Genomic DNA, 24,953 nt, shown 5'->3' with positions numbered 1-24,953 from the left:
TTGGACGATGCTAAACTTCAAACTATTTGAAAAGTTACATTTGCTTTGAGTGAAAAACACATTGCCCTGCAAAAATATCCACACCCTCTGCCACTGTGACGTCTTTACCAGATGTGTGGCATTTGTGCCCAGTTCAACCTGCTCAAGCTCAATCAGGTGACAGATAATGTTTTTACAATTAAGGTTTTCCCAGATTCTCAGTTGTCTGTATTTTAATTTGTCCACTCTAATATATGAATTTTGCCACATGTAACATGTTAATTTTCATCCAAGATATTTTAGTACTTAGACCCATAAAACGTTTCCTTTAAACCTGACAAGCTTTCCAGCCCTCAGCAACACATAGGGTTCATTCCCATCAACCCAGTTTTGTCCATTTTAATTAAAATCTAGTTTGCTTGCCTAGAAAGCCTGATTCCTTTGGAGAGGTGTGAATGCTTAAACGAACCCTTATGCAGACCAAAGAAAGCTGACTTTTTTTTTGTTTGTTTTTCCCCAAACACAAAGGAGAAATCCTTTATCTGCTTAAACCTACTACTCTGTTTTTGTGCACATTTTGCAAAGAAGGAAGCTGTGCTTAGTGTCTTCTTCTGAGGTTTTCATGCCGTTTCCTTCAGTGGGTCTTGGTGCAGCTCCACCACAGGCAAAGAAGTAAACGGGTTTTTCAAAGAGGTTGGATCTTTTGACAGTGCAGTGAGAAAGAGAACTGAAAATGTTTCAATTTTTGTCCCCAATCGAACCACGTCTACCGTACAGAAGCACTGTCACACAAAGCATTTAACATGTAGGTTTCTGAAAGGTTTAGTTTTGGCCTAGTCAGACCAGAGGACCTTCTTCTGCATGTTTCATTTGTTCTACATTATGGCAAACTGAAAACAGAACTTTGTATGGGTTTCCTTCCACGATAGAAAGCCCCTGTTTGTGCAGAGCAAACCTAAGGGCCAAATAGTCCAGTCTGATGTTCACCTGACTACAAATCCTGTGTGATATAAATGTTTGTCATCTGCACTTGCCCACTAGAGTCACCTAATGCTCTCCGGTTAGATTTTTACTTTGACAGTCCCACTAACACCAAACACAGCTTTTAAAGAAAATGATGGGGTTGAATCACGAGCTGAAGAAATAAGAAAAAAAACAACATTGGTGCTTGTTGTTGTAGAAATACAAGAGCCAGGAGACTTGCTGTTTTCCTATTTGGATAATTCATCTCTCAGGAACTGCAAAGGCAAAAACAAAAAATCAGCATCTCTGTCCTGGAGAAAATACACGTTACGCTTTCTTGCCAGTTCTTTTCTACTTTTCCTTATCTGGGTAGACAGAGTTGGGTGTCTATTGCGGCCTAAGAAGTTGTATTGAAATCTGTACATCTCTGAGTAAAACACTACCTTTCAACTGGGCTAAAGACTGGCATGAATACAGCTGTGATCCTGTCGACCGGAAGTGGAATCGTCCTGTCAACATATTCTCCCACCTGAGCTCTAGGTACATTCAGCTCCTCCAAAGTTGCCACTTACCACTTACTACTTCTCAGATTATTTTATTTAGGGGACAGCGAGATAAACAGAGCTAAACACAGATTCAAATGTTAAAAATGATGTATAATTTTCCTTCCACTTCAGAATTATTCAATGATTTATTTCATTCAGACACTAAAGTACAAATAAAACACAATAATGTGACATTTCCAAGTCAAACCTGCCCTTACCCTGTCTCCCTTTACGCCCATGTCTCCCTTGAAGCCAGGGAAGCCGTCCTCCCCCTAACATGAGATAAATAAAAACTTACTGTTAGAGAGGCAACAGACAAGACTTTAATGAGAAAAAAAAATTTATTAGTCAAATATCCTCTACTCCCTCCAGATTAGGTCCGCACACAAACACAGACATCAAGTCTGACAGAGCAGCAATGAGACAAGAGCCATTGTTGCCATAGAAACACTTGATAGCCCCCCCCCCTTTTTTTGTGTAGCACCAAAATTATGTTTTCTGAGATTATCATTAGCAAGCAAAGGCCATCAACCCCAATCATCAGTTTAATCACAATCACCATCATCTCTTTGGTGATGTCAAATTTGACTTGAATAACTGATTTATTTTTGGTCGACCTTCCACCTGCCTCTGCTTACCTTTTCACCCTTGGTTCCCTTGAGGCCGCGGACGCCATCAGCTCCCTGCGGCACGAGATCAGACGGACGTTACACGACAATCAGGAAGCAAACGAGGGGGAAAGAAACGGCGGCACATTCGCTCTGGCAGGTGAAAATATTCACCCACAATGTGATGACAGTTTTTCTAAAATAAGGCTGGCAAGAACTTCTGAAGTAGCTGACTCACCGTTCTTCTAAAAATCTTCCCCGCAGAGAATAGAAAGTTTCGAGAGCAAAAAATAAATAAATAAATAAAATCCTTGACCGTCCTCCTAGATTTCAGCCAACTAAGACAGGAACTCTTGAACCAAGCTTGTTGAGTGATCCCCTTTTCTCAGTGAAAGCAGTGCACTGCCGTTAGTGCTTTCATGACAAGCAGTTCATGATCTGTACCGTCATTAGTTGTGCAAAATAATAATAAACTGCTAATACTAAACAATATTCTAACACATATTATTTGTCCTCTAACAGCCATTAGCTCTATATTGTGCTACTCCAAAAATGTACATTTTTAGTGACATTAATAGCGATGAACTTACCTTTACACCTCGAGGTCCAGGATAACCAATGGGGCCTTGAGGTCCGGCAGGACCCTAAACATCCAAAAGAAAATCCAATTAGAAATCTCAATAAATTAAGATGGAAGAGGAGAAGAAGAAGAAGAAAAAAACAACTCACCATGTGTCCTTTCTCCCCAGTCGGGCCCTCTTTGCCAGGGTGACCCTGTGAATTATTGAGAGGAATATTATAGCATAGCATTTCAGCATAATTACCACCATAAACAGTGCAACATGCCTATAACTGAAAGATTGGGCTGTAAAACTGCTTGAAGGGCAAATCTGACTGGGAAACTGGGAAAGTGGACCTTTCAAGGGTCCAATCTCATTTGGGAATTCATTTTCCATCCTTAATGCGCAGTGTTGCAGATGCACTCACAGCTATTACAGGGCTCTAAAAGCCGAGACCAAAGCTGCTCTGAGACCTCACAATGCGAACGCGCGTACGCCGTGTGAACTAATACACAACGACGAGTTTGCGGCGACGCCACACAGAACACGCACGAGGGTGTCCAGTAAAAAGACATCTGGAGGAAAATTGATTGGATTCTCGTGAGACAAAGGAGCTTCACAAAGCCACTGATGCGTTTTTAGCACAGAGACCGAAATGGATACAAAAGAGGAAAGAAATTAGGGGCAGAGAGGAAGCTCTACGGCTGCGGATGTTGTAATTGAAGTTACAGACAACAAATGAATTAAAAGAAAAAAGTCTGTGGATGGATGTGAGCTATTTCAAATCCGAAACAGGAACCTTTGAAGGATTGTGAAGCAAAGTATCGCATTATGTGAGCTCTCCTCCATTTTGTCTCATCTTTCAACAGACACTCACTTTCTAATTCAAATTTTATTTATTTATTTTTCCTGCCCCTGAAGTTACTTAAACCTCAAAAAGCCTTTCTTGGCCCCCCTCTCTCCTACGGTAGGAGCCACCTGGTGATTTCTCAGAAACATCTGTCATTAGTGCAGGTGTCACTGCTGCCTGGGATGTGAAGGAGGGTGTTTGCATATAAAGTACTGTGTGTGGGTGTGATGATCTTCTGTTACAGAGCCAAATGAAGATGTTCTATCATCCATATGCTTCACACTAATAACCATCAAGGTGGTTTGCACTGTATATCTTAGAAGCGCTAATGTGGCAAAGCGATATGAAATTACAGAAGTTTGTTTCTCATCCATCCATCCATCATTCGTAGGCTTTGCTGCAGTTCTAATTTGATATAATTTGGATATCTTGATACAAACTTACCGGAGGGCCGTCAGCTCCCGGCATTCCCGGCAATCCGGGCTTTCCAGTTGGACCCTTGACAAACATCACACAGTTAGTCAATATGTTTTAAAAGCTCATAAAAGTCTGCAGAAATGCAATATGAAGTCCTTACAATGGCAGACTTCAGAAGTTGAAGTCAATCAAATTTGATGCCGGTTACATAAAATGAGACACTCAGGCATTTTTTAAAATGAAGATGAAGCAAAGACAACAACTGTGCATAACTGGGTGTTATCTCTACAGTAAAAACAAAAGGTCAATAATTGGTGTAACGAGACACATTCGATAATTTTCAAAATGTGCCATTTTGGTTCAGTTCACTTGTGACCTGCACTTATGTCGCTTTTTAAGCCTTTACACATGAAGAACATCTACTTTCCCTCAAGCAACTTTTGTAAAAGGCAGCAGATTGAAAAAAAAAACATGAAAAGGACAAAAGTTTGAGGGCCTCGAACTATCATTAAAGTCTGCTGTTTCATAACTTCAAACGTCATACTCTGGTGACAACTCAGAAAGTAAGATGCACTTAATGAATCTTTTGGTCGTCTTTATTAACAGAAAAAATTTAAGTAACTCGCTCTATGTGGAGCTTAACTACTCATTTGAAATGGCATCACCCTAAGTCAAACAATGGAAAAGCTAAAGTGCTAAGTCAGGTTACTGTACCATTAAAAACAGACGTTTGCTGACATTTAGACCACAACAAACCCCAAAAGAGTCTTTGTAGTAGTGACGTAGCCGAAAACACTGGATTTAAACAGAAGCTGAGTTCAGAGAAAATTCTTGCTTATAAGCATTACAGCCAGAATATTTTACCAGTCTTACATTAGCAAGAGGAAGTAGAAGCAACTGGATATGCTAATCTGGTGTAATTCATGCTTCAATTTTATTCGGTTTAAGGCTGTGTTAGGGGGACAAAAATGCACTTTGCTTCACGTTTCTTGATGTGTTTGTACCAAATAATGCCAAACCATGACTTCAAAACTTAAGTACCAAACGGTGATTTATGCGTATGATGCTGTAAAACCCAGCAGTTTCTCACTTGCTGTGGGAAGCTGCAACTTTAAAACAAAATGTACATAATCAGTCCATTTAACCTGACCATAAAGCTGACATCGCCAATTCTAGGTATATAAATGCTAATGATATGAAAACAAGATAGCTTAGACTAAAAAGGATACGTCACGTTTTTTTTTAAGCAGATTGTAACAGCTAAGTTAAAAATCTCAAGTTATAATTTTTTTGTCAGTTTATGTGTTATTGTAAAACTCAAGACTATATAGGATTAACATCCTGAGCTGATGACTACTTTGTTGAGCTAACACACTGAAAGAAAATGTCGAGTTTTTAGTCTTTATCTCGTTTTGTTCAAAGCTTTCTTTTAGAAAAAAAAAAGAAAAGAGGGAAACATACCACCCATGTAATTAATTTTTAAACTTTCTGTGTTCAATAATCTACGATGTCAGCCGGCGAATGTGATATGGCTGTAATTGGCTTAAAACGTATCAGGATTTGAATGGGTCTCTGCTGTATATGGGGCAGGATTCCGTGCCGAGGACGGGGATGTGTTTGCATAATTGTGTGATAAGCATCTGGGCCTGAATAAGAAAGCAGCTTGGCTTTCTTGCTCATGCAAATGAATGAGGCAAATTCCAATAATTTTACAGATTCTGGGTCTGCATGTATTAACATTTTATCTTGCTAGCAGTTATTTTTTTTATTTATTTTTTTTTCATTCTCCAGCAGGAATTCCATATTCGGCAGGCCTGAAATGCTACCTTCTCTCCTGGAGGTCCAATTGCTCCTTGCGGCCCTGGGAGTCCCTGCAGAGAGGATAAGAAACTGTTTGGAACCTTTTCTCTGATAGCCGAGACAGAAATCTAATGCAAATTACCTACCTGAGCACCGGGATTGCCTTGCTGTCCGGGGGGGCCTGGCTCTCCCTGAGGTCCCTGGAATAAACATTTAGAGAGCTCCTTACACACCGATGAGGCTATTTTTCCAAGAGGAAAACAGGGTAAAAATGTTGCACAAAATAGATCTAAATTAAATCAGTTTCAACTGAATGGTAATGTATTACCCAATTCTAACTCAAACACACTATACATGTACATATTGTTGCTGGATTTCAGAAATTTAGTCGCATTTAAGGCAAAAGGACAAGTGTGCAGGTGTATGTGGGGCACATCCTCAGACCTACTTTCCTAATGACGCAAACTGCTGAACCACAAACACAAAACACCATCCCTCCCCCCTGTAGGATAACCAGCAATCAATTCCGGGAGTCTGGGCCAGTTGTTGATCTTCCATCTCTACCTTGTTGGAAGACTCCCAAAAGACCAAGCAGGCCGCTCCGGTAAAATATTCTCTCATTACGGGTGCCGGGCGCTGGCAGAGATTGAGCTAGAAATGTACAACTAGCCAAGAGTGTATTCTCTGATGCTGCTAGTGTGTGTTCGTACTCATAGATGTGTGCGAAAGGGCTCCTTTTTGAGGCCTAAATACACTCGGAGTGATTAAGCTGGTGCCTCTTAACACTCCGATAGTGGTATCTTTTTAATCTGATTTAGGAATTTAATCAGTTCAATCTTTACTTACTATATTTCCTTTGGGTCCAGGGTGGCCATCCATTCCAGCAACTCCCTGTCACGGAAATGAGGGAGAGAAAATCAGGCTTGAAAGAAGAAAATCCGTAACCCACTGAAATGAAAACCCATTTAACGGCATTTAATTTTTTTAAACTGCTGAAGGCAAATTCGGAAAAATGTCTCTGTTTTAAAAAAATAATAGAAGAAAAAAAATCTATTGCCCATTGTTCATGCAAAATTAAATCTATAAATATTATAGTCAAGTCTTGTCTCCGCTATAGAAATATTTCAAATAATATTAAAGTTAAACTCAATAGTGTGCTGCTTATTGTGCAGTCTGTGAGATATATTGAGCTTGGTGGGTCCCTGTGGGTGTTGTCTGCTCTCTTAGTAGCTGCCCAGGAGATGGTAGAAATGTATTCTGTTGTGTAAATACCAAATCTGCTCTGACACAGAGGATATGAAAAGATAATAGAAGAAGAGGTGATACATACAGGTGGTCCAGGAGGTCCCTGAGGTCCCTTTGGTCCCAGCAAACCACGAGGTCCCTAGAGGGGCGGGGGGAGAAATGAGATTGAGGGTGATATTACACCTTCGAGAGGTCTGATGAATAATTAAAACCAGTTTCAAAATGATACGTCTAAAAATAACCCGCCGTTCACAAAACGCCCTTGTGAATGTTGCGCCTGCTTTCGACTCAGGTGGTTAAATCCTACTTATTTAACTAGAGTCAGTCTTTCTTCCCTATTTTCCAAACAGCTGTAATATTCCCGTTCCAAGATGGCTGACATCTAAATAATTACGGTTGGTTCAATTTGGTCTGTTTATTAGCCATAAGACAATAGCTACAAGTGACAGCTCACTCTGGCCCGTTCAGATGGTTTCACTTTCAGACACTTAGTGCTTAGTGTTTTGTCCAGTTTTGCCCAGTTGTGTGTAGTTTTCATCAGGGCTGTGTCTGCAGCCTACTTCTGAATAATATTTCAATTCTCGGTAATATTTTTAGGAAAGCCAAAAAAACATTTCTGTTAAATGCCAGTGACACGCCTCTCTCTATAAACACAAGTCTACACAGCCTTGTTTCACTGTCTGCTTCTGTAAATCAAAATTTGAGTTTCCCGCAAAATAAAAAAAATTATAAATTCTCAGGTGCAGCTCAGTTTATTTTAATCTATGTATTTAATTATTTATTTATTGTATAGGGAGAAGTATGTAGGTCACAAACACAATATATTTTATATCTTATATTAAACTAATGTTGCTAAATGCTAGCTTGGTGTTCAGCAACTTAAAGAGTTAGAGAATTAGAAAAATTTATACAAAACTGAGTAAATACATAACACTATTTAAGGTTAGCTAGTTCTTTTAAGAAAACTGTTTCGGTTTGAATCCAACATGATGCTGTCTAGAATTTAGCTTCATTTATACCGGTGAAGAGTTTCACTACTGAAAGTTAAGACAGTTTGTCCTGGAAAAGTTTACAAGAAACCACCGTAGAGAAGCCAAACCAAACAAGAGCCAGATGTTAGAGAAACCAAACTTAGCACAATCAGCTTCACATAAATGGTTTTAAAACTATTTTTAAATAAAGAATTGGCAGTAAAGTTTAAGATAATTCTTGGTCCCATTTTTTATTTATACATTACGCTGATGACAGCCTGATCTATCCACCTACAATCTTGATTCTACTCCTCCAATCTCTTCTCTTTCTGACTGTTTATGGTTATTGAATCATTATTTCAATCTGGAGAGACTCAAACGGAGAAAGAAAGCAATTAAAAGAGTTTAATGACAAAATGAACATAAAAATAAACAAAGTCCTTTGGCGTTCAGGCCCCGGCCGGGGATGTCAAGCTGGAACTTCGATAAGCTCGATGAACATTCCTGATGCAGCATAGGAATGTAGACCCCCCGGGGCCTGTACTGGTGGCGGCGGTCGGAGGAAGATGAGGCCTGAGAGCCAGGAGCAAAAGGTGGAGATGGGTCGATCGCAGCTGGTGAGCAGAGGAGGCCATGGATGAAGGTCCTTTTGAACTGGAGCCCAAACGATGATTGGCTGCAGCCAGGCTTGGACCGGCGCTGATAGGTCCAGGTTGCAGAGAGGGAGGTGCTGATTGATGAGGCAGGTGTGACTAGAGTCTTCCAGAGTGAACTTTTGTCAAGACTCCATTTCAATCTGGAGAGACTCAAACGGAGAAAGAAAGCGATTAAAAGAGTTCAATGACAAAATGAACATGAGGAATGTAGACCCCTAAAGCAGGGCTGAGGCCGGGGCCGAAGCCCAGGTAGGAGAGGTACTAATACGGGGTTTCGAGATGGAACTCAGGGATGGGAGGAGGTGACCGAGGAAATAGAAGAGGAGGTGACTAGGGACTCGATAAGGAGTGAGATGAATAGGGGCCAAAGAGGACGCCCCAAAGCGATGGTGATTGGCTGCTGGGAGATGTAGGCCAGCAGGGTTGCCGCGAGGCACCGAAAGAGGGGATACTCACTGGTAGATAAAGGCCAGCTGGTTTTTTGCCTGAACTGTGCTGCGCTGGAGCAGAAGGGAGAGAAGTGATGGGCTAGAGGAGAAGGAAAGTAGATACATGTACAGAGAATGCAGGAAGAATTTATTTATTTTTTAATAGAGGTGGGGACGAAACAGAGAAGGTGACAGGAGATGTGAGGAAGAGGTTACCTAGGAACAATGAGTGGGATAGATGGGGGGCCAAAAAGGGACCCCGCAAGGCGTTGAATGAGAGGTAGCTGGTGGATGAAAGCCAGGAGGGGACACCGTGAGTCGGGAAATGGTGGGATGCTGGTAGATGAAGGCCAGCGGGGGACGCCGAAACGTATGTTGGTGAGAGGCTGGTAGATGTAGGCCAGCTGCTGGTGACTGGGGCGTTAAAAGGTGAGGTGCTGGTAGATGAAGGCCAGCTGGGGTGGTGCTATGAAATTATATTTAGCAGGTGGAAAAGGACAGCTGTGCATTACTAGTATGATGAGAAAATGAAAAGAGGGAATGGGTTAGAAAGGTAGGAGACGACTTCTTGCTTCTGGAGACGAGGTGCTAGAGTTATGTTAGCCTCACAGGGTGACAGATAATGTGGGTGAGATGAGGTCAATCTGGATGAAACCTGAAAATAAGCAAGTAAGTAAAGTTTATTTATTAAGCGCTTTTCCCTGACATAATCACGGCACTGTACAATGGAATTACACAAAAATACACAAAACCAACGGAAGAAACAACAAAATGGAGCATTAAAGCCTGGGAAAATAAAAACGTTTGTAGTCGTCTTTAAAAGCCTCAGCAACGGAGCTGTAAAAGCAAACTGATCCACAGCCTGAAGGCCACCGACTGAAAGGCCCCGTCCCCTTAGTTTTAACCGTGTTCGTGGAACGACCAAAAGATTCCGACTTGGGAGCGGATACCACGGGCAGCAGAACATTTAGTTAAAAGCTGACAAAGATAAGCAGGAGCCTGACCATGTAATGCTCTGCACATCAGGACAAGAATTTATAAGGGGTGAAGGACAAAAAGGGGATGGTTTGTATAACATTTTCTGGAAAAGAGCGTGGGCTTTGGATGAGTTGACCAACCACCACCAGTAATTGCGCAGTGCTACTGACACTGAAGGAAGTTGCAAGCACAGAGAAGAGTTATGAATAATTATAAGGAAAGGATGCTTAGGATGAAATGACGAAGCTATTGGCGAGATGCTGCTTATCAGCAAGGATGTTAGAATGACCAGGGTTGAAAACGAGCAGAGATGCCAACATGACTGGTGCCGGTTGATGTCATGAAACAGATGGGTGGAGGTTCGGCTCTGTAGTTGGGACACGACTGCTTATGAGGAAAGCGACGACATGGGATCGCTTGCAGAAATTCCCCTTCAGGGAACAGGTTATGGCAATGAAACGGATTAGTAAAACGCTAGGGACTTGAGCTGCTGAAATGAAAGTTGAAGGTGGAACAGATAAGTTTTTTTTTGTTTTTTTTTAAGACTTGAACTTGTTGAAACGGGCCCTGCAAATGAACTTCATTGGACCCGGCAATGAAATTGGAGGTTCGGTTCCTCCGGATGGGCCGTGTGCTTCAGGACGCTGCAAATGCTGATTGACTGTTGCTAATGGGCCCACGAGAATGACTGCTAATGGCAATTGGCTCTGAGGTGAGACTGGAACGAACGCATTCGAGCGTGGAACCTGGGTGAGCTAGAAAGTAGGCTGCATCGACCTGGATGTGACAGGATGGCTTGGGAAATAATAACATGCAGATTTTGGACGATCTTAGACGAGAGACACAACTTAAACAACCCCGGCTACAGATGAGTTTAATGCATGAGGTGTGGAGGGGGGGCATCGACTTATATTTAGGGGGCAAAATGAATTGATGAAGCTTAACATAAACATACATATTTAGACAGGCTAATTGTTAACGAGCTTAGGTCCTGAATTGATATTTGCTAGTCAACACTAGACAACATGCCTGCTTCCAACAACGTTACTCCACTCAGACGGTTAGTTTGGGGAAAAACTGTTCAAAGTTCTTTGGGATTTGCTGCCGTGATTCATGAAGCTCCTGCGAGCTCAGAACAGCAGCAGCAGGACTCTGGTGCTGCTGCACAGGGAAAGCCCAGCGCTAGCGACTCAGGGCTCAAGGCAATTGAAGGCGGCTCGGAAGACAACTAATTAGACAGGTTAACCGTGAAAATTGACAGAGGACACGATATGGGAAGTGGGGAAGCGACATGAAACAGCGATCAGCCACGATGCGGGGAAAAATTCCTAAGTCGAAGTCAGTACTTATTATATTGAGGCTGACCAGCTACTATTTAAGGTTGCTTTTGGCAAGTAGTGAATAGGACATGGAACAAAATGTAATGATAAGCGATAATTGGGTAATGGCCAAAACAAGCAAGAATTTGGCTTGTTCAACGATTAGAGAAAGCACTTGGACTGATCCGACCGAGATGAACCATGGAGGGAGTATTGACCAACTACACGATCCGTCGGCAGTCAGTTTACTGCGCATGTCGCCTTATAATTTATGACTCGCAGACTGTGCAGATGACCTCTCTTGAGCCGGCGTAGGGCTTTTTTTTGCTGGCCTGCTTTCATTCACTAGCGTTGATTAGTCGCGAAGTTAACGAATATGGAAGCAGAAAGATAAATGCGGTAATCTTGATGATCTGGCTGCTCTGCTCTCTACAGCTCAGAGCACAAAAGACTGCCGTTTATGAATAATCCCTCTGCACAGATAGACGTGAATAAGCACGGTCGCTAGACTTGAAAGGGACTGGGAAAAGGAGCAGGAAGTCCAGTGCAGGGCGTAATTGAGCTCAAGAAGTAGCTATCGAGAGCTTGATAACGGTAAATAACGGAGATTTGCTACTGTGTACGAGACGCTGTAAAAGAGCCCGGAGAGCTACCTGCGCTCGCCGGTGTGTGTGTGTTGGGGGGGTGCTACTATTTATTCGTTCATTTGGAAAAAAGCCATGGAGCTATAGAAACATAGCCTGAGTGGCGCATGCGAATAGGGCATGCGTGTTCGGGGGGGGATTGACTAAAATGCCTGCGCTTTACAGCATTGAGAAACATGAATGAGACATGACAAGGTTACGTCTTACCTCGATAGCCCGAGGCAGGCGTAGCGTGAGAGATCCGAGGGGAGGCGTTGAAGAGCGGGCTGACAGAAGCCATGCGGTAGGAGAGAAGCTGTTGATGTGGCTGGTTCAGAGCGGGGAACCGGTGGGAAGACGATGGTGAAATGGAGACAAGATGGACGATGAGCTGGGAGGAAATGATGACATGGTCGGCTCGTGCCAGGGCCTGAGGTGAAGAGAGACGGCCTGGAGATGTTGATGGTGGGATTAAGTGTCCGCTTGCTTAGATGGATCCTGGTGAAGGTGGCGAAGGAGCAGGAAATGGTGAATCCCAGTCAGGCGAGAGCGCCGGGAGCTGCTTGAAGTGATTGAGGCGGGGCCAGGATAAATTCTCTTGCGATTGAGGGGAAAGAGCCGAGCATGCGGTTAGGCGGCCCTTATGACAGCAGGATCACGGGTGGAAAAACGGGGAATCACGAAGAAAAGGATCTGTTGAGATTGCTGGCTGAGAAGCTGTGGTGAGCGGCTGAACGGATTGATCGCAGCTGGTGAGCAGAGGAGGCCATGGGTGAAGGTCCGTTTGACCTGGAGCCCAAACAATGATTGGCTGGAGCAAGGACCGGCGCCGATAGGTCCAGGTTGCAGAGAGGGAGGCGCTGATTGATGAGGCAGGTGCGACTACAGTCTTCCAGACTGAAAACAGGATTTCTTCTGGTGTTTCTGTTGTTTTCGATAAGTCTGGTAAATTCTATGCGTTGACAATTCTTGAAAATGTCCCTTCAACCACGCTAAAAGTTTTAGGTGAAATTTTTATTTTACACTACTTTAGAGAATACAACAGTTAATGCACATACTTCAATTTTCCTAGTAAACAACGCTACTATTCATGGGCATGCTATTCTTACATTTCAAGCTGACTGCTGTCATTTTGTCCTCTCTAGTTTGCCGCACCGACTTTAACAGGTAAAAAAAAGAAAGAAAAAAAAAACTCCTTCCTCTGAGCATATTACTTCAGTCCTCTAACAACTTAATTGGCATCCTGTAAATTGCAGTGCTGCTATCAGGGTTTTTTTTTTCTTCTTTCAAGCATCTCCAGAACCAGGAGCCTCCGTATCTCTCTGATCTACTGCGCAGCATCACTCCATCACTTAACTCTGGGCTCCACCTGCTCTATTTATTACACAGTGTCTACCACCTGCTTGCCTGACTACCACAGGCTTCACAGCTTTCAGTCAACTTAACCCTCGTCTTTAAAAATGCGCCGGATTTGTCAAACCGGTTCTCTTTTTAACGTTGCTTTGATTTTCTCTTCACTTTAATATATTTGGTGTTGTTATTTTCTGAATGCCGTAATTTGCTGATTTGTTAACGCATGTAAGGTGCTCTTGTCGTACAATAATAGAATTATCATTGCCATTATTATTATTATAATACAGACTGAATATTATTGTTATTTCTCTCTCTTCTGTGCCTCAAAGGTCTCACAGTTACCTAACCAGACTGATTGTCCTGGCAGAAAAGATCTGCACACCCTGGTGGCCAGAATGAATCATAACACAATATGTCAAGAGCTTTCTGCTGATTTTTTTTCATCTTTCTTGTGCCCTCCTGCCTTCCTCCCCCCCACCCCACTCTCTGTAGTGAACATCCTTCCTGAGTGGGAGTGGGAGGCTTTAACAACCCTGATGTGCACTGCCAGCTTTTCTCACCTCCAGACAGGAGTGAGGAACGAGCGAAGCCTAATAAACGCTTCAGTGCGAGGCAGGAAAAAAATCCCAGCGTCTAACGACGTGAGCGAGGCGAGCCGGCCCCGCGGTTGATGTATGATATCATCACACACCTCTAACGCAATTACACGATGACAGCAGGCCTCGGGCGCTAACCCAACCCCACCTCCGCCTACACATTGCACAACATCTAGGAGCATGAATGAAAGGAGGGGGAAAAAAAAAAAAACACGCAATTACTCACTGGTTCACCAGGAAGTCCTCTGGGTCCAATCTCTCCATCATCCCCCTGCAAAAAAGATAAAGTCAGTGTCAGGCTGCGGCGCAGACATGGGAACCATGATGGAGAATAAGGTGAGGGTATGGGAGTTGTTGAGGCTGGGAAATATTGGAAATTGTGTGAGATCAGGTGATGTAAACCGTCAGTAATGAGGTAGAAGATGTGCAGAAAGTGAGAGCAGGGAGGGATGTCGAATCCAGAGGTGTCTGTAGAAAGTACTTATGGATTGATCTCAGCATGCAGAAAGAGGATGCAATCGCAACAGCTCTACGACTCGTCAGCACAGTAAAATGAGACCGAAGCTGTGAAATCATATTTTCCAAGATACCCTCTCTCCATCTTCGCCAGGAGCACCGGGAGGTCCTGAGGGGCCTGATTCTCCCTATAAAAACAAACATTATTACATTTTGCCTTCCCCTCACATCTAAACAAAGCTGAAATTACTTTCATAAACCCTTAAAAACTCTTACTCTGTGTCCCTTTTCACCAGGAAGTCCAGCTAGGCCGTCAAAGCCTCTGTCTCCCTGTGAAACACGCGGAAAATGGGAAATCTTGTACAAACACCAAAGTTCTTGGTTTTAATCTGCTCTTCATAAAGTGCAATTCGCTTAAATCAACGTTTGTCGATTGTGGAAGTGAAAATACCTTTGGCCCAGTCTGTCCTGGCATTCCTCTGGCGCCATCTGCTCCAGAACGGCCCTGTAATAAACAATTGGTATTTAGCTGGGTTGACGATGGAGCAGAGGATCGTTGAACAGCTGCAGCGTGGAATATAAGCCACTTTTAATTCAGAGATGTGAACGCAGGCATATAAATGAACTTGTTCGAGTTTGTGGAAAGTTTGCTCAAACGTGTACCCGTCTGCCAGGCTTTCCAGAGGGTCCAGCTGATCCCAACGGTCCACGCGGCCCCTGAAACAAAACATTTGTCAATTACAGATACTGGTTTGTTTTTGTTCTTTTTTTCTTTTCCTTACCAAAAAAAAAAAGAAGGGAGAGTAATCTCAATCACAGCTCATCTCAAAATGATTGAGGATAAAGTGTGACATTTAGTACCTGAGGTCCTGCCTCTCCAGACTCTCCCTTCAGGCCTGGTACACCGGGTGGACCCTGAGAAAGGATAAAATAAGGAGACATTATGTAAGGACTCAGTCAATTAAAAGGCACAGGCAACACTCCAATAGATTTTCTCTGTGTTTCCTGATTGGTGGATGCAAAGTACACACCAGAGGGCCAGGTCGGCCAGTCAAACCCATTGGACCTGTCGGGCCGCGCATCGCCAGCTGGACAAAGACGGAAAATAAAATGAAACAGATCAACATAAGAGAGTTGGCTTCAGACAGCACATTTGACTTTATATATACACATGCACTCCGCACTCGCTTATAGAGCAAATGCATGCATTGTGTCATAAATACAAACTGACAAGTGTCTCTATCGCTCGTGATTATGTTTAGCTGTGATCTGTTACCCTGGCCTGCTGCATGATGGCTTGCATCTGGGCCTCCTGTGCTGAAACAGCTGGTCCCTTCTGCCCAGAGTCCCCTCCAGCGCTTAATCTGAACTGTGGAAAGAATGTTTCGTACATATTTTTACTGCAGAATAGAACAAACCGCTAAATTATTTTAAAAAAAAAAAAACAAACAGCTCACAAAAGAATAAAAAAAAATAAAAAATAAAAAAAATCCACTACTTTGAAAACAAAAAATGTTTTTTTTGTTTTCAAAGCGTTTTCAGCACTTGTTTATTCCACTGTTCTTCACATTAACAGAGCAAACGGATGCTGAACAGAGCGTCTCAACCGTCACCACGTTTGGCCAAGAAGGATCAAATTCTACTGCCATCTGGTGGTCATACGCCAGCATTACAGCATGAGTGAAAATTAAAAGCTGGATGTGCAGCTCGGCTCGTGATGTTGTTTTCTTTTCTTTTGGATGAGATGCTTTGAATTGGACCACATGCAGTCCTGAAGAGGCTGATTGTCGGCTTACAGATGTACAAAAGTACAGCAGTAAAAGGTTGTTCCAGAATCCTGGTAACCAGGAAGGAATAATACAAACATCAGATTCAGTTGGAGGTTTGAGTAAAACCTGCTGTAGCTCACGGCACAGAATGTCAACGTAACTCCCCACATCTGGAAATCTGTCAAATTTCCTTCACAGCTGCTTGTATCGACGTCTTTACTTGTAGCAAAACTGTCTCCTGGTTTGATTATTTATAAGATTTGCCCTGCATTGATTTCTTTAGTGACTAATGCAGACCATCAACAATTCATGAAAACTCAGCTCAGTCCAAGAATTGATTAGCATGACCGAGAATGTAGCTTGAAAATTCAATGCGTGGCTACAGATTAGGGTTGTTAACCATTTTCTCTTGTTCCTCGGCGTCAAACAAAGGAACCGAAAAGAGTCCTCTCAGCTCGAAAGAACGGCAAAACAAATATGCATGTTTCTCATTAGGCTTGTGGGACTGGATTTCAAAACGGCAGTGTTTGCCAGCCAGGACACGCCAGAACTGCTTGAGTCACTGTCCAGACCAAGTTTGCCACACGGCTCAGCCAGAAGAGATCCGCGAATCAACGAAGCCGCAAGGCTTCACATCTGTACAAGCAATCAGGCTGGACAGCATCTTCCAAGTACAAGAAAACGAGAGGCTTGAAGGTAGACAACAGAGAGGCTATTTGGAAAGGTTGCGTAACTCTTGCAGTCGGATCAACGGCTACAAAAGCGTCAGTCAGCCTTATTGCTTTCTGTCCCATCAAAAACCATATGACTTTCTGGAGAGACGCCTGGTAGATTAAGTTTTGAGTCAAAAAATTTGGGTTTAATATGTAGATCTATGCTGTAAAGAGTCCAAGGAAGTCCTTCCACTTTAACACCACAAGAGGCTGCTAAAGCCTCACATCCCTATTAACATATTTGCGATTGGATTCATTGGAAACCCCCTTCCTCCAAGAACACATTGTGAAACATGTGTCAGAGTTATTAGTAAAACTGCTGTAAATGTGACCAGAGAGTGATACAAAACCACAGGAAATGTTTCAACCCTTGAAATGATAATAATAAAAAGAAAAACCCCACACAACCAGAGTTTACTTACAGGCAGCATCAGGACAGTTCCAGGGGGTCCTGGCAGACCATCAGCACCAGGAAGGCCAGGGCGACCCGGAGGACCCTTAAAGAGAATAGTTTGCGTGATGAGCTCCCAAAACAGGCTGAGTTCCTGTTGTTGTTTTAAGAAATATCTCGAGGGATTTTTTTTCTCACCCTCTCTCCAGGATCTCCAGAACTGCCTGGTGGGCCAGAAGATCCTGTGGGTCCAGGGAGACCCTATTATGAACCGAAAAAGAAATGTCAATCGATTTCCATATTCACGTCCTACGCCACAAGATCCCAAAGTGGCCACACACAGCAGGTGGGACACGCTGTTGATCCTTTTGTCTGGTCATCTTTATTTGCTTACACTATACCTCATCATGTCAGTGAGGCTCGCTGGCCTGTGGAGGACACCATCTGCTGGGTGTCAGCAGCATCTGGCCTCTCCAAATGTTCTTAAACATTTGCCAAAGTGTAAATCCTTTGAGAAAAAAAATGCTTTTCCATTCGAACGCTGGTCTTACTGACCAATTTTAGCTTTCATTTTCATTTATCCTACAATCAACAAGTGACATAAACCAGTATAAATCAGTATCGATAAAAGAAAAAGACCAGAACACAATGAGGAAGAAAATACAGAATTTGACCAAAAAAACAACAACAAAAAAACTGACTTACTGTTGGCCCCTCAGGCCCAGGCGGACCCTCCATTAGCATACCCTGAAACATGCAAACAGAGAAATTATTAGATACTGCAAAGGTCAATAGAACAATCTAATGACCTCGTTTATGAAGCATATGTCTGTGCACGACAACATCCCACTGTGCAGCCACGAGCGTGGACTGCTTTAGTAATAACAGTTTGGCATCAACAAAAACATGCCTCCGGCAAACCTGCCTATCAACGTTTGGCTCCTGTCCATCCATCAAATGTGCTTCCAATTAAGTAGGTGCGAAATAAACGGGTGAATTAATGCAATCAAAAGCAAAGACGTCCAGATGTTTTCCTCTATAAACGGAAGCTAACGTAAGGTGTTGAGTGTCAGGGAGGAATTCATTTGTTTCAACCGGAAAATGACCACAGATTTGAATCGCTCCTCAGGTCCCTGTGTCTCAGCTTGGAAACAAATGGAACGGTATCGCTGACGTAAGGAGAGATATTCCTCCAGAACTTTCTCACCGAAAACTGAAAACAATTTAGTAGTAATTAACGTTTTGTTATGCGCTGTCCACGTTTTGATGTGAAAACGGGGTGGACTACTGAAGCACCCTTTGTGGAAATTAAAACCTTCAGACATTTTTCCTCACTTCATCTCTTAACACATCACCAGAAGGGGCTATTAAACATTGTCTGATGTCAAGCTTTTGCCGTCTTGTAATTTTTCTGATGAGATCCTTCATCATTCAGAACAGGATTAGTGGGCCAATGAAAATAACAGGGCACTGCTAAGGGTGTGGGTGTTTCCACCTCTTCACCTTTTATTTACATGTTTTGGTTGTTTAACTAACTGTTTTGGTCTTTGGAAATGATAGAAAGTGCTGCAAGTAAATGTGGTTATATAAAACAGAGTCAGTTTAGATTTTTTGGGGGTCTGATTAAGGGATCATAATGCCCCTTTGCCAATTTAGACCCCCAATTTGTAATGTTGGAGGTCTAAATTGTCCCTTCCTACTAATATTTTGTAGCCATGTATTTCAGCCATGGCACATATGTTTATATCTGTCTGTATTTAAGTATTTTCATTAATTATGAAGACAATGGGCAAAATGCAAATTGACTCATGGTTGGTAGTTTTTGGCGCAAAGGTACATATTGAAAATACTCAACTACCAAAAGAAATAAAACAGTAAGTAACAACTTTGCTACATGGGTACAAAATGTTTTTACGAATGGGAAGAAGCAAAAGCATGCTGTTGCATCAAACACAAAGAAATGAATAAGATCATGACAATAGAGTAAAGCCATTTGAACAGCTTGTTTAAAATTAGTCAGCTTAGAGGATCCTTTAATATGTGAATCTGATGGGGAAAAACACAAGCTAAATTCTCCTTTAACATGTAATATTCTACAAAACATATGTATAAATAGTCTTGTAGTTTGAATGAATTGATATCCTTTTATGTTACACTTGTACATAATCATTACCTTGTGCTTATAACTGCATGAGTAAAACAGAGAAAGCACACTGACTGTTCTTGCAGCATTTCTATGAACAATACTCAAACCTTGAGATTTGTGTGTTTAGGAAATACTGGTAATTCCTGCATGGCCCTTCTTCAAATGTTTGTGTCAAGCAGCCATAAGCGAGGCCTGATGCTCTGGAGAGGAAGGCTTAGGAATCTCTTGGCTTGTCCCGCACTTAGCTCCATTCACTTCCCCATCAATTCTAAGCATTCCCACAGCACCATGCAGCCAAGCCACCATCATTCACTCTGCAGATGGCGTCTTCAGGGTGGTTGCGCATTTGTTTGCAAAAATCTTTGGAGAGCAAACATCGTTTTACATTTTTTGTCGCGCTTCACAGGTCCTGAAGCGGTACTCCAAAGCAAAGAGCTCCCACACTTTTTTTTTTTTACTTCCACTTATAAACACTTGGTCATGTGTTTGCTAAGGGCAGCTCTGTGGCATTTGTTTGAAGCGAAACAGCTGTAGGTCCATTAGACATATTAATTCTGTCTGTGTATACATTTCCAAACTTACAAAATGAGTCATCGTTACAGATACTTGTGTGTCAGAGTCTGATTTAGAGTCAGAGAGACCCCAGAGGATCACGTTTAGTAGTTCTCTCTTGCGTTCCTTTTTTTCCCCTTCCCTTCTCTTGGTTTCCCCTCCACTCACCCTGTGTTTAGAGATTATTGACAATCCCTGCATGGCCCTTTTCCAAATGTTTATGCTGAGAACCTATGAGTGAGGCCTTGCTATGAGGATTCGGCAAGGAGGATTTAGTTGTCCATGGTAAATACGTTTGGCTTGAGCATTTGCTTTCCGAAGCGAGGGCCGGATCGTGTTTACATGTGGATCACACATATGTGAGTGCGTCTTCCAACTGTGTGCACATGCACCTTACATCTGCTGCTCTAGTATGTTGCTAAAACACAGATACTCACAGGCTCAATAACAGCAGGTTCTCCCTTCTGTCCTTTCTCACCACGAGCTCCGTCAACCTGCACACACACACACGGAAGTTTTATCGAGACGTCCTCCTCATCGTCTGAAATCATAGTTGCGGAGTCATATCTTTGGACTGTTCTTCACCTGGCCGAAGTACTCGTTGGTCTCAGCAGGCAGTGTTTTGTCAGTGTAGTCTCCATAGACGTCGTAGTTATCTAAATCTCCGTAGTCGACGATGTCCTCCTCCTTGAACTTGTCAAGATCCGTGTAGTCATCGACTCCGTCGATGGTCAGGTCGGTCCCAGCGGCCCCGCCGGCTGCTGCGCCGGCAGACGCCGATCCTCCGCCTGAGGTCGAAGATCCTCCCACGGATACAGAACCGCCGCTGACAGATACGGATCCTCCTCCGGCTGACCCGCTCCCAATGGTGATTGTAGAGCTGCTGCTGCTGCCTCCTCCACCGACTACAACTGTACTGCTGCTGCTGCCTCCACCACCACCGACTACAACTGTACTGCTGCTGCCATGGCTGCCTCCACCCAGAACTGTGCTACTGCTGCTGCTTCCTCCTCCACCACCAATGACAACTGTACTGCTGCTGCCATGGTCGCCTCCACCCAGAACTGTGCTACTGCTGCTGCTTCCTCCTCCACCACCGATGACAACTGTACTGCTGCTGCCTCCGACGTCTCCCTCTGTGTAGTAGCTGTCGACGCCGTAGTCGTAGCCATTGCCGTAGTCACTGTAGGATGTTCCGGCCTGTTAAAACACAGTTGCAAGCATCAGGATGTGGTAAGAAAAGAAAGCGCCATGCAAAGGTATTTGCATACCTCTTAATTTTATCACTATGCAACCTCAAACGGAGATTTCATAGGGAAAAAAAACGAGTGTAATATCCAATTAGAATGCAAATACTGCAATGAAAGGTCTTTAATCGTTTTGCAAGCTTATAGAATGAAATTGCTGCCTGTTGTTCTCAGCTGATTCCTTGATTAATGCCATTTTGGCCTTTAATCCATATTCTTTTTCATTTCAGATGGTGAATTCAACAGTAGGGATACTTATTCGGCTTATTCTGCCTCAAAGTTCTCCTTAGCTTTATCCCTCAACCTATTTGCTGTGGTCCTTGGTTTTCCTGGTGATACTTGTTCAGTCATATTCTTTAATAAACCTCTGAGGCCTTCACATTAAAGCTAGATTTAGACAAAGGTACCCAATTAGCCATTACCTGACTTTTACCCAACTTTCCAGTCATTATTTAAGGTAAGAACTGCAATCGGACGATACCCAAGAGAGCTCCCAGTTATCAGAGCAAATATGACTGCATAATTTCTGTATCACAATTAAAACACATTAGTTTTACTGTATTAATATGCTATAGCTGAACCACTTCCGATTAATAAGTATTTTGTGTTGGTCTGTCACCTAAAATTCTAGGAAAATACATTGAGTTCTGTGGTTTTAACTGGAAAAATGCAAAAGAAAAACCAAACAAAAAAAAACCCATCAAGCAGTACGAATATGTTATCAAGGCACAATGTGTACACATGACAACGATCTTATTTAAAAACATCCGATTTGATTTTGCTTTGCGGTCAACTTACCGACACGTTGCGTGTGACTGTTATTGTAGTTCCACCTCCACTGGTGATCACCTTCCTGTCCACTCCGGCCCCACCTTCCAGATCGATCCTTCCCACTGCTCCGAGGTCCAATTCGCCCCCGGTGCCAACGCTGGTGACGGTGACGCGTCGAGAGGTGTCGCCGTCAGGCGTGGCGGTGGACTCGCCGTAGTAGTAATTGGTGCCGTCGTAGCCGTCGTAGTCGTAAGAGTTGTTCACGTCCCCGTAGGCGTCTTCCCCTCTGGCACCGGCCGACGAGCTGCTGGATGATGAGCTTGAGGAAGTCGAGCTGGTGGAAACGGACGTGGAGCCCGAACCGCCCCTGACGACTTTCTCAGCTGTGGACACCACACTGCCTCCGTCCGTCCCCTGCAATTCGGTGTCGTTACACGGTCGTTAAGGGTTGCCATTTGAGGCGTGTATACAAGCTTCTAGATGCGGTCCAAGGAAATTCCTAAGTGGATTACCTTGACTTCTTTAATGGTCGTCTCTGTTTCGGAAGTTGAATCGAATGGCTTGCCTTCAAGGTCATCATAATAGGGATATTCATAGTAGTAGTTGTCCTCCTCTGCGACCTGAATGAGAAATACATTCCACCGGTGATGAGTGAAAGAATGACTGGGAGGGAGAGGATAACAATCAATGATTAACAATCTGATTTTCAAACATGATCTACAACTCCGTTGCCTCCTGGCTGACTGGCCATCGATCGGCAACCCAGCAAAAATGCTTTCCACTCGCAGACATGTCCTGCTGCATCACTCTGTCGAAACTTGCAACTTGCTCGGTGACTAATTACGTCTTCGGTTTGCCTAATGAGTCTGTCGTTTTTTGCAGAGGTAAAAAACGATTAAATTTTCCACACCCTGAGGGTATGTAACGGGTCAAGAGCAGAACTTCCAATTTGTGTTTTGACACTTCTTTGACTCCTTTGTTTAGCATGCACTCGGAGCGATGCCTTTCAGCCTGTAGCGCAGGGAGAGCAGGCTGAGGCAGGCAGGCACCGCATCATTTCTGAACTTTATCGACGAGCCGCACAGTCTGATAACCCTGTTGTTCTCACTCAGCGTTTTCCCCTGGCAGACTGCAGTGCTCTAGCACGGGCCAAGGGCCTCCTCACAGTACAGGAACCAATCATGATTTGAACTGAGCACAGGAGACAATTATAGGTTTAGGAGAACAAATGGAAGAAGAAGAAGAACATTAACCGGGTGTTGGGGTTCTGAGATGTCCAACATTATTTACAGTTAAATGTAAAAATCAATGTGAACTACCTCCGAGAAGTGTATGAAGCAGCCATATGTTCACAGAGCTGCACTTGGGATGCACGCTGGTGGGAGCAAATGTCGACTTAACAAATAGAATCTTCAAAATGTTCCTTCGGAGTTGCCAGATTTCCAATTTTATATTGAAATCAGCAGGATGAAAGAGATAATACGTACATATAAGTGGCAGGATTATTATAAGGGCCTGTTGTCGATAATAAATTTAAAGGTATATGAAGGTTGTATAAACTATCCACGCTGTTTAAAACTGGAGTGTTTTAGACATTTTAAATATTTGTTAAATCATTATGCCATGACAGTGGCATAATGACAAGACAGATAATCTGTGAAAAAAAATTGAGCTCCTCTGCCTTCTCCCAGTGTTCCCAGTACCAACTGCAGAAATACGCCACTCAGTCAGAAACAACCAATCAGCCGAAAGGAGGGTTTTAGCGCTGTCAATCACTCTTTGAACAACGTTCCCCTCCCACTCTTGTTGCTTTGCCCTCCCAGTCAGCTGACTGAAAGAAGTCTCCAACTCATTTTCACACTTAACTTTTAAAAATATTTAAAAGTCACAAAAAACCAGAGACGATAAAGCTACGGAAAGTTGGATTCAAGTCTAACTGTGTGACTGGATTGAATAAATTTGACTGAGACCTGAATTTGGATCAACTTGGATTCTTTTTAGCTTGATATGAATTGGACACGTTGCTTCTATAAAGTGCAGGGATGTGACATTTGTTGGGACTTGGCACTTTATGGAATAAACTAAATTAAATTGAGCATATTCTGAGAGTCAGTACAAGAATCTAATAGCCTCTTTTCTAAAGCATAAAAATGTCACTGCACAGTGAAAAAAATCCACAGCATCAGCTAAAAAAAAAAAGAGAGAAAGCATGCCCTGACAGACCTGCCTTTCAAGGTCCCTTTTCTTTACTAACTCAGCATACGTTCCTGTTTTTCTGTCACATGTGCTTCCAGTTATTCTGAGGAAATGAAAGAAGTTAATGTATGTCCAAAAGAAATCCTGGGGTTTTCCACCCATTTGGACAAGCTGAAGGAAGTGTTAATCATACGAAAGAAGGACTGTCATTAATTTGCCTAACATCGGCGTGGCCATTGTGAAATAAGATGGATTCTTTTCCATTCAAATATATATAACGGCATCAATCAATAATGGAAAAAGTAGTTCTCCAGACACAGACTAAACATTCCTGCTATAAACTGAAAATGATTTATTTTGCAGTTTCACTACGCAGGATGTTTTTTAAATTAACACTTTTCTCTCTGTTGATGGGGGGAAAAAAACAAAACAACACCCCTACTTTTTGGGATTCCTGTGGAAAATATTGTCGATTTTAGTATGAAGGTGACAATCTGACAATAACATCCAAACTTGAAAATAGATCCTGTAATTTGTAAGGCTATGTAATTTTGTAATAACAAAATTACAAAATTTTGTAATTTCTAAGATAGAAATTACAAAAATGAAGCCAAAACAGTTGTAGCTGCTGTTTCTTTGAATTAGTTTATGTTTTTACTCTCAGATATCCTCTCAGATTTGAAGTTTTATGGGAACAGCTTTGTTAATGGTTTTATTTCTAGCACGGAAAGCACATCATATTCAATAATTTAGAAAACGTCTTGCTCTCATCGTGAAATGCTTTTTATATACTGAAAAATACGTGAGTTGGTGCAGCTGAT

General features: G+C 42.8%; 1 protein-coding gene and 1 long non-coding RNA gene across 3 annotated transcripts in view; both read right to left on the bottom strand.

Moving 5' to 3' along the window:
* The window catches only part of col5a1 (procollagen, type V, alpha 1), a 104,254-nt gene that overhangs the window by 30,845 nt on the left and 48,456 nt on the right, over positions 1–24,953 (bottom strand). For both annotated transcript variants that reach the window (XM_008423597.3, XM_008423596.3), the window contains exons 6-29: positions 22,449–22,556; positions 21,964–22,350; positions 20,504–21,118; positions 20,356–20,412; positions 17,926–17,967; positions 17,419–17,481; positions 17,252–17,326; positions 15,624–15,716; positions 15,379–15,435; positions 15,209–15,262; positions 15,011–15,064; positions 14,799–14,852; positions 14,624–14,677; positions 14,482–14,535; positions 14,118–14,162; positions 7,053–7,106; positions 6,569–6,613; positions 5,869–5,922; positions 5,749–5,793; positions 3,950–4,003; positions 2,825–2,869; positions 2,686–2,739; positions 2,126–2,170; positions 1,706–1,759 (exon numbers count right to left, since the gene is read on the bottom strand). In XM_008423597.3, the coding sequence (XP_008421819.2) occupies positions 1,706–1,759; positions 2,126–2,170; positions 2,686–2,739; positions 2,825–2,869; positions 3,950–4,003; positions 5,749–5,793; positions 5,869–5,922; positions 6,569–6,613; positions 7,053–7,106; positions 14,118–14,162; positions 14,482–14,535; positions 14,624–14,677; positions 14,799–14,852; positions 15,011–15,064; positions 15,209–15,262; positions 15,379–15,435; positions 15,624–15,716; positions 17,252–17,326; positions 17,419–17,481; positions 17,926–17,967; positions 20,356–20,412; positions 20,504–21,118; positions 21,964–22,350; positions 22,449–22,556 (2,262 nt within the window). The remainder of the gene's footprint in view (positions 1–1,705; positions 1,760–2,125; positions 2,171–2,685; positions 2,740–2,824; positions 2,870–3,949; positions 4,004–5,748; positions 5,794–5,868; positions 5,923–6,568; positions 6,614–7,052; positions 7,107–14,117; positions 14,163–14,481; positions 14,536–14,623; positions 14,678–14,798; positions 14,853–15,010; positions 15,065–15,208; positions 15,263–15,378; positions 15,436–15,623; positions 15,717–17,251; positions 17,327–17,418; positions 17,482–17,925; positions 17,968–20,355; positions 20,413–20,503; positions 21,119–21,963; positions 22,351–22,448; positions 22,557–24,953) is intronic.
* On the bottom strand, positions 8,330–14,111 carry LOC145553953 (uncharacterized). The gene is made up of 2 exons (XR_014090017.1): positions 12,171–14,111; positions 8,330–9,122 (listed from the first exon to the last, which is right to left on the bottom strand). It is a non-coding gene; the product is annotated as an uncharacterized LOC145553953 (long non-coding RNA).

The sequence above is a fragment of the Poecilia reticulata genome, chromosome 12 (genome assembly GCF_904066995.2).
Source record: "Poecilia reticulata chromosome 12, P_reticulata-male-v2, whole genome shotgun sequence".
Lineage (NCBI taxonomy): Eukaryota > Metazoa > Chordata > Actinopteri > Cyprinodontiformes > Poeciliidae > Poecilia > Poecilia reticulata.
This window is presented reverse-complemented; position numbering and strand designations above follow the sequence as displayed.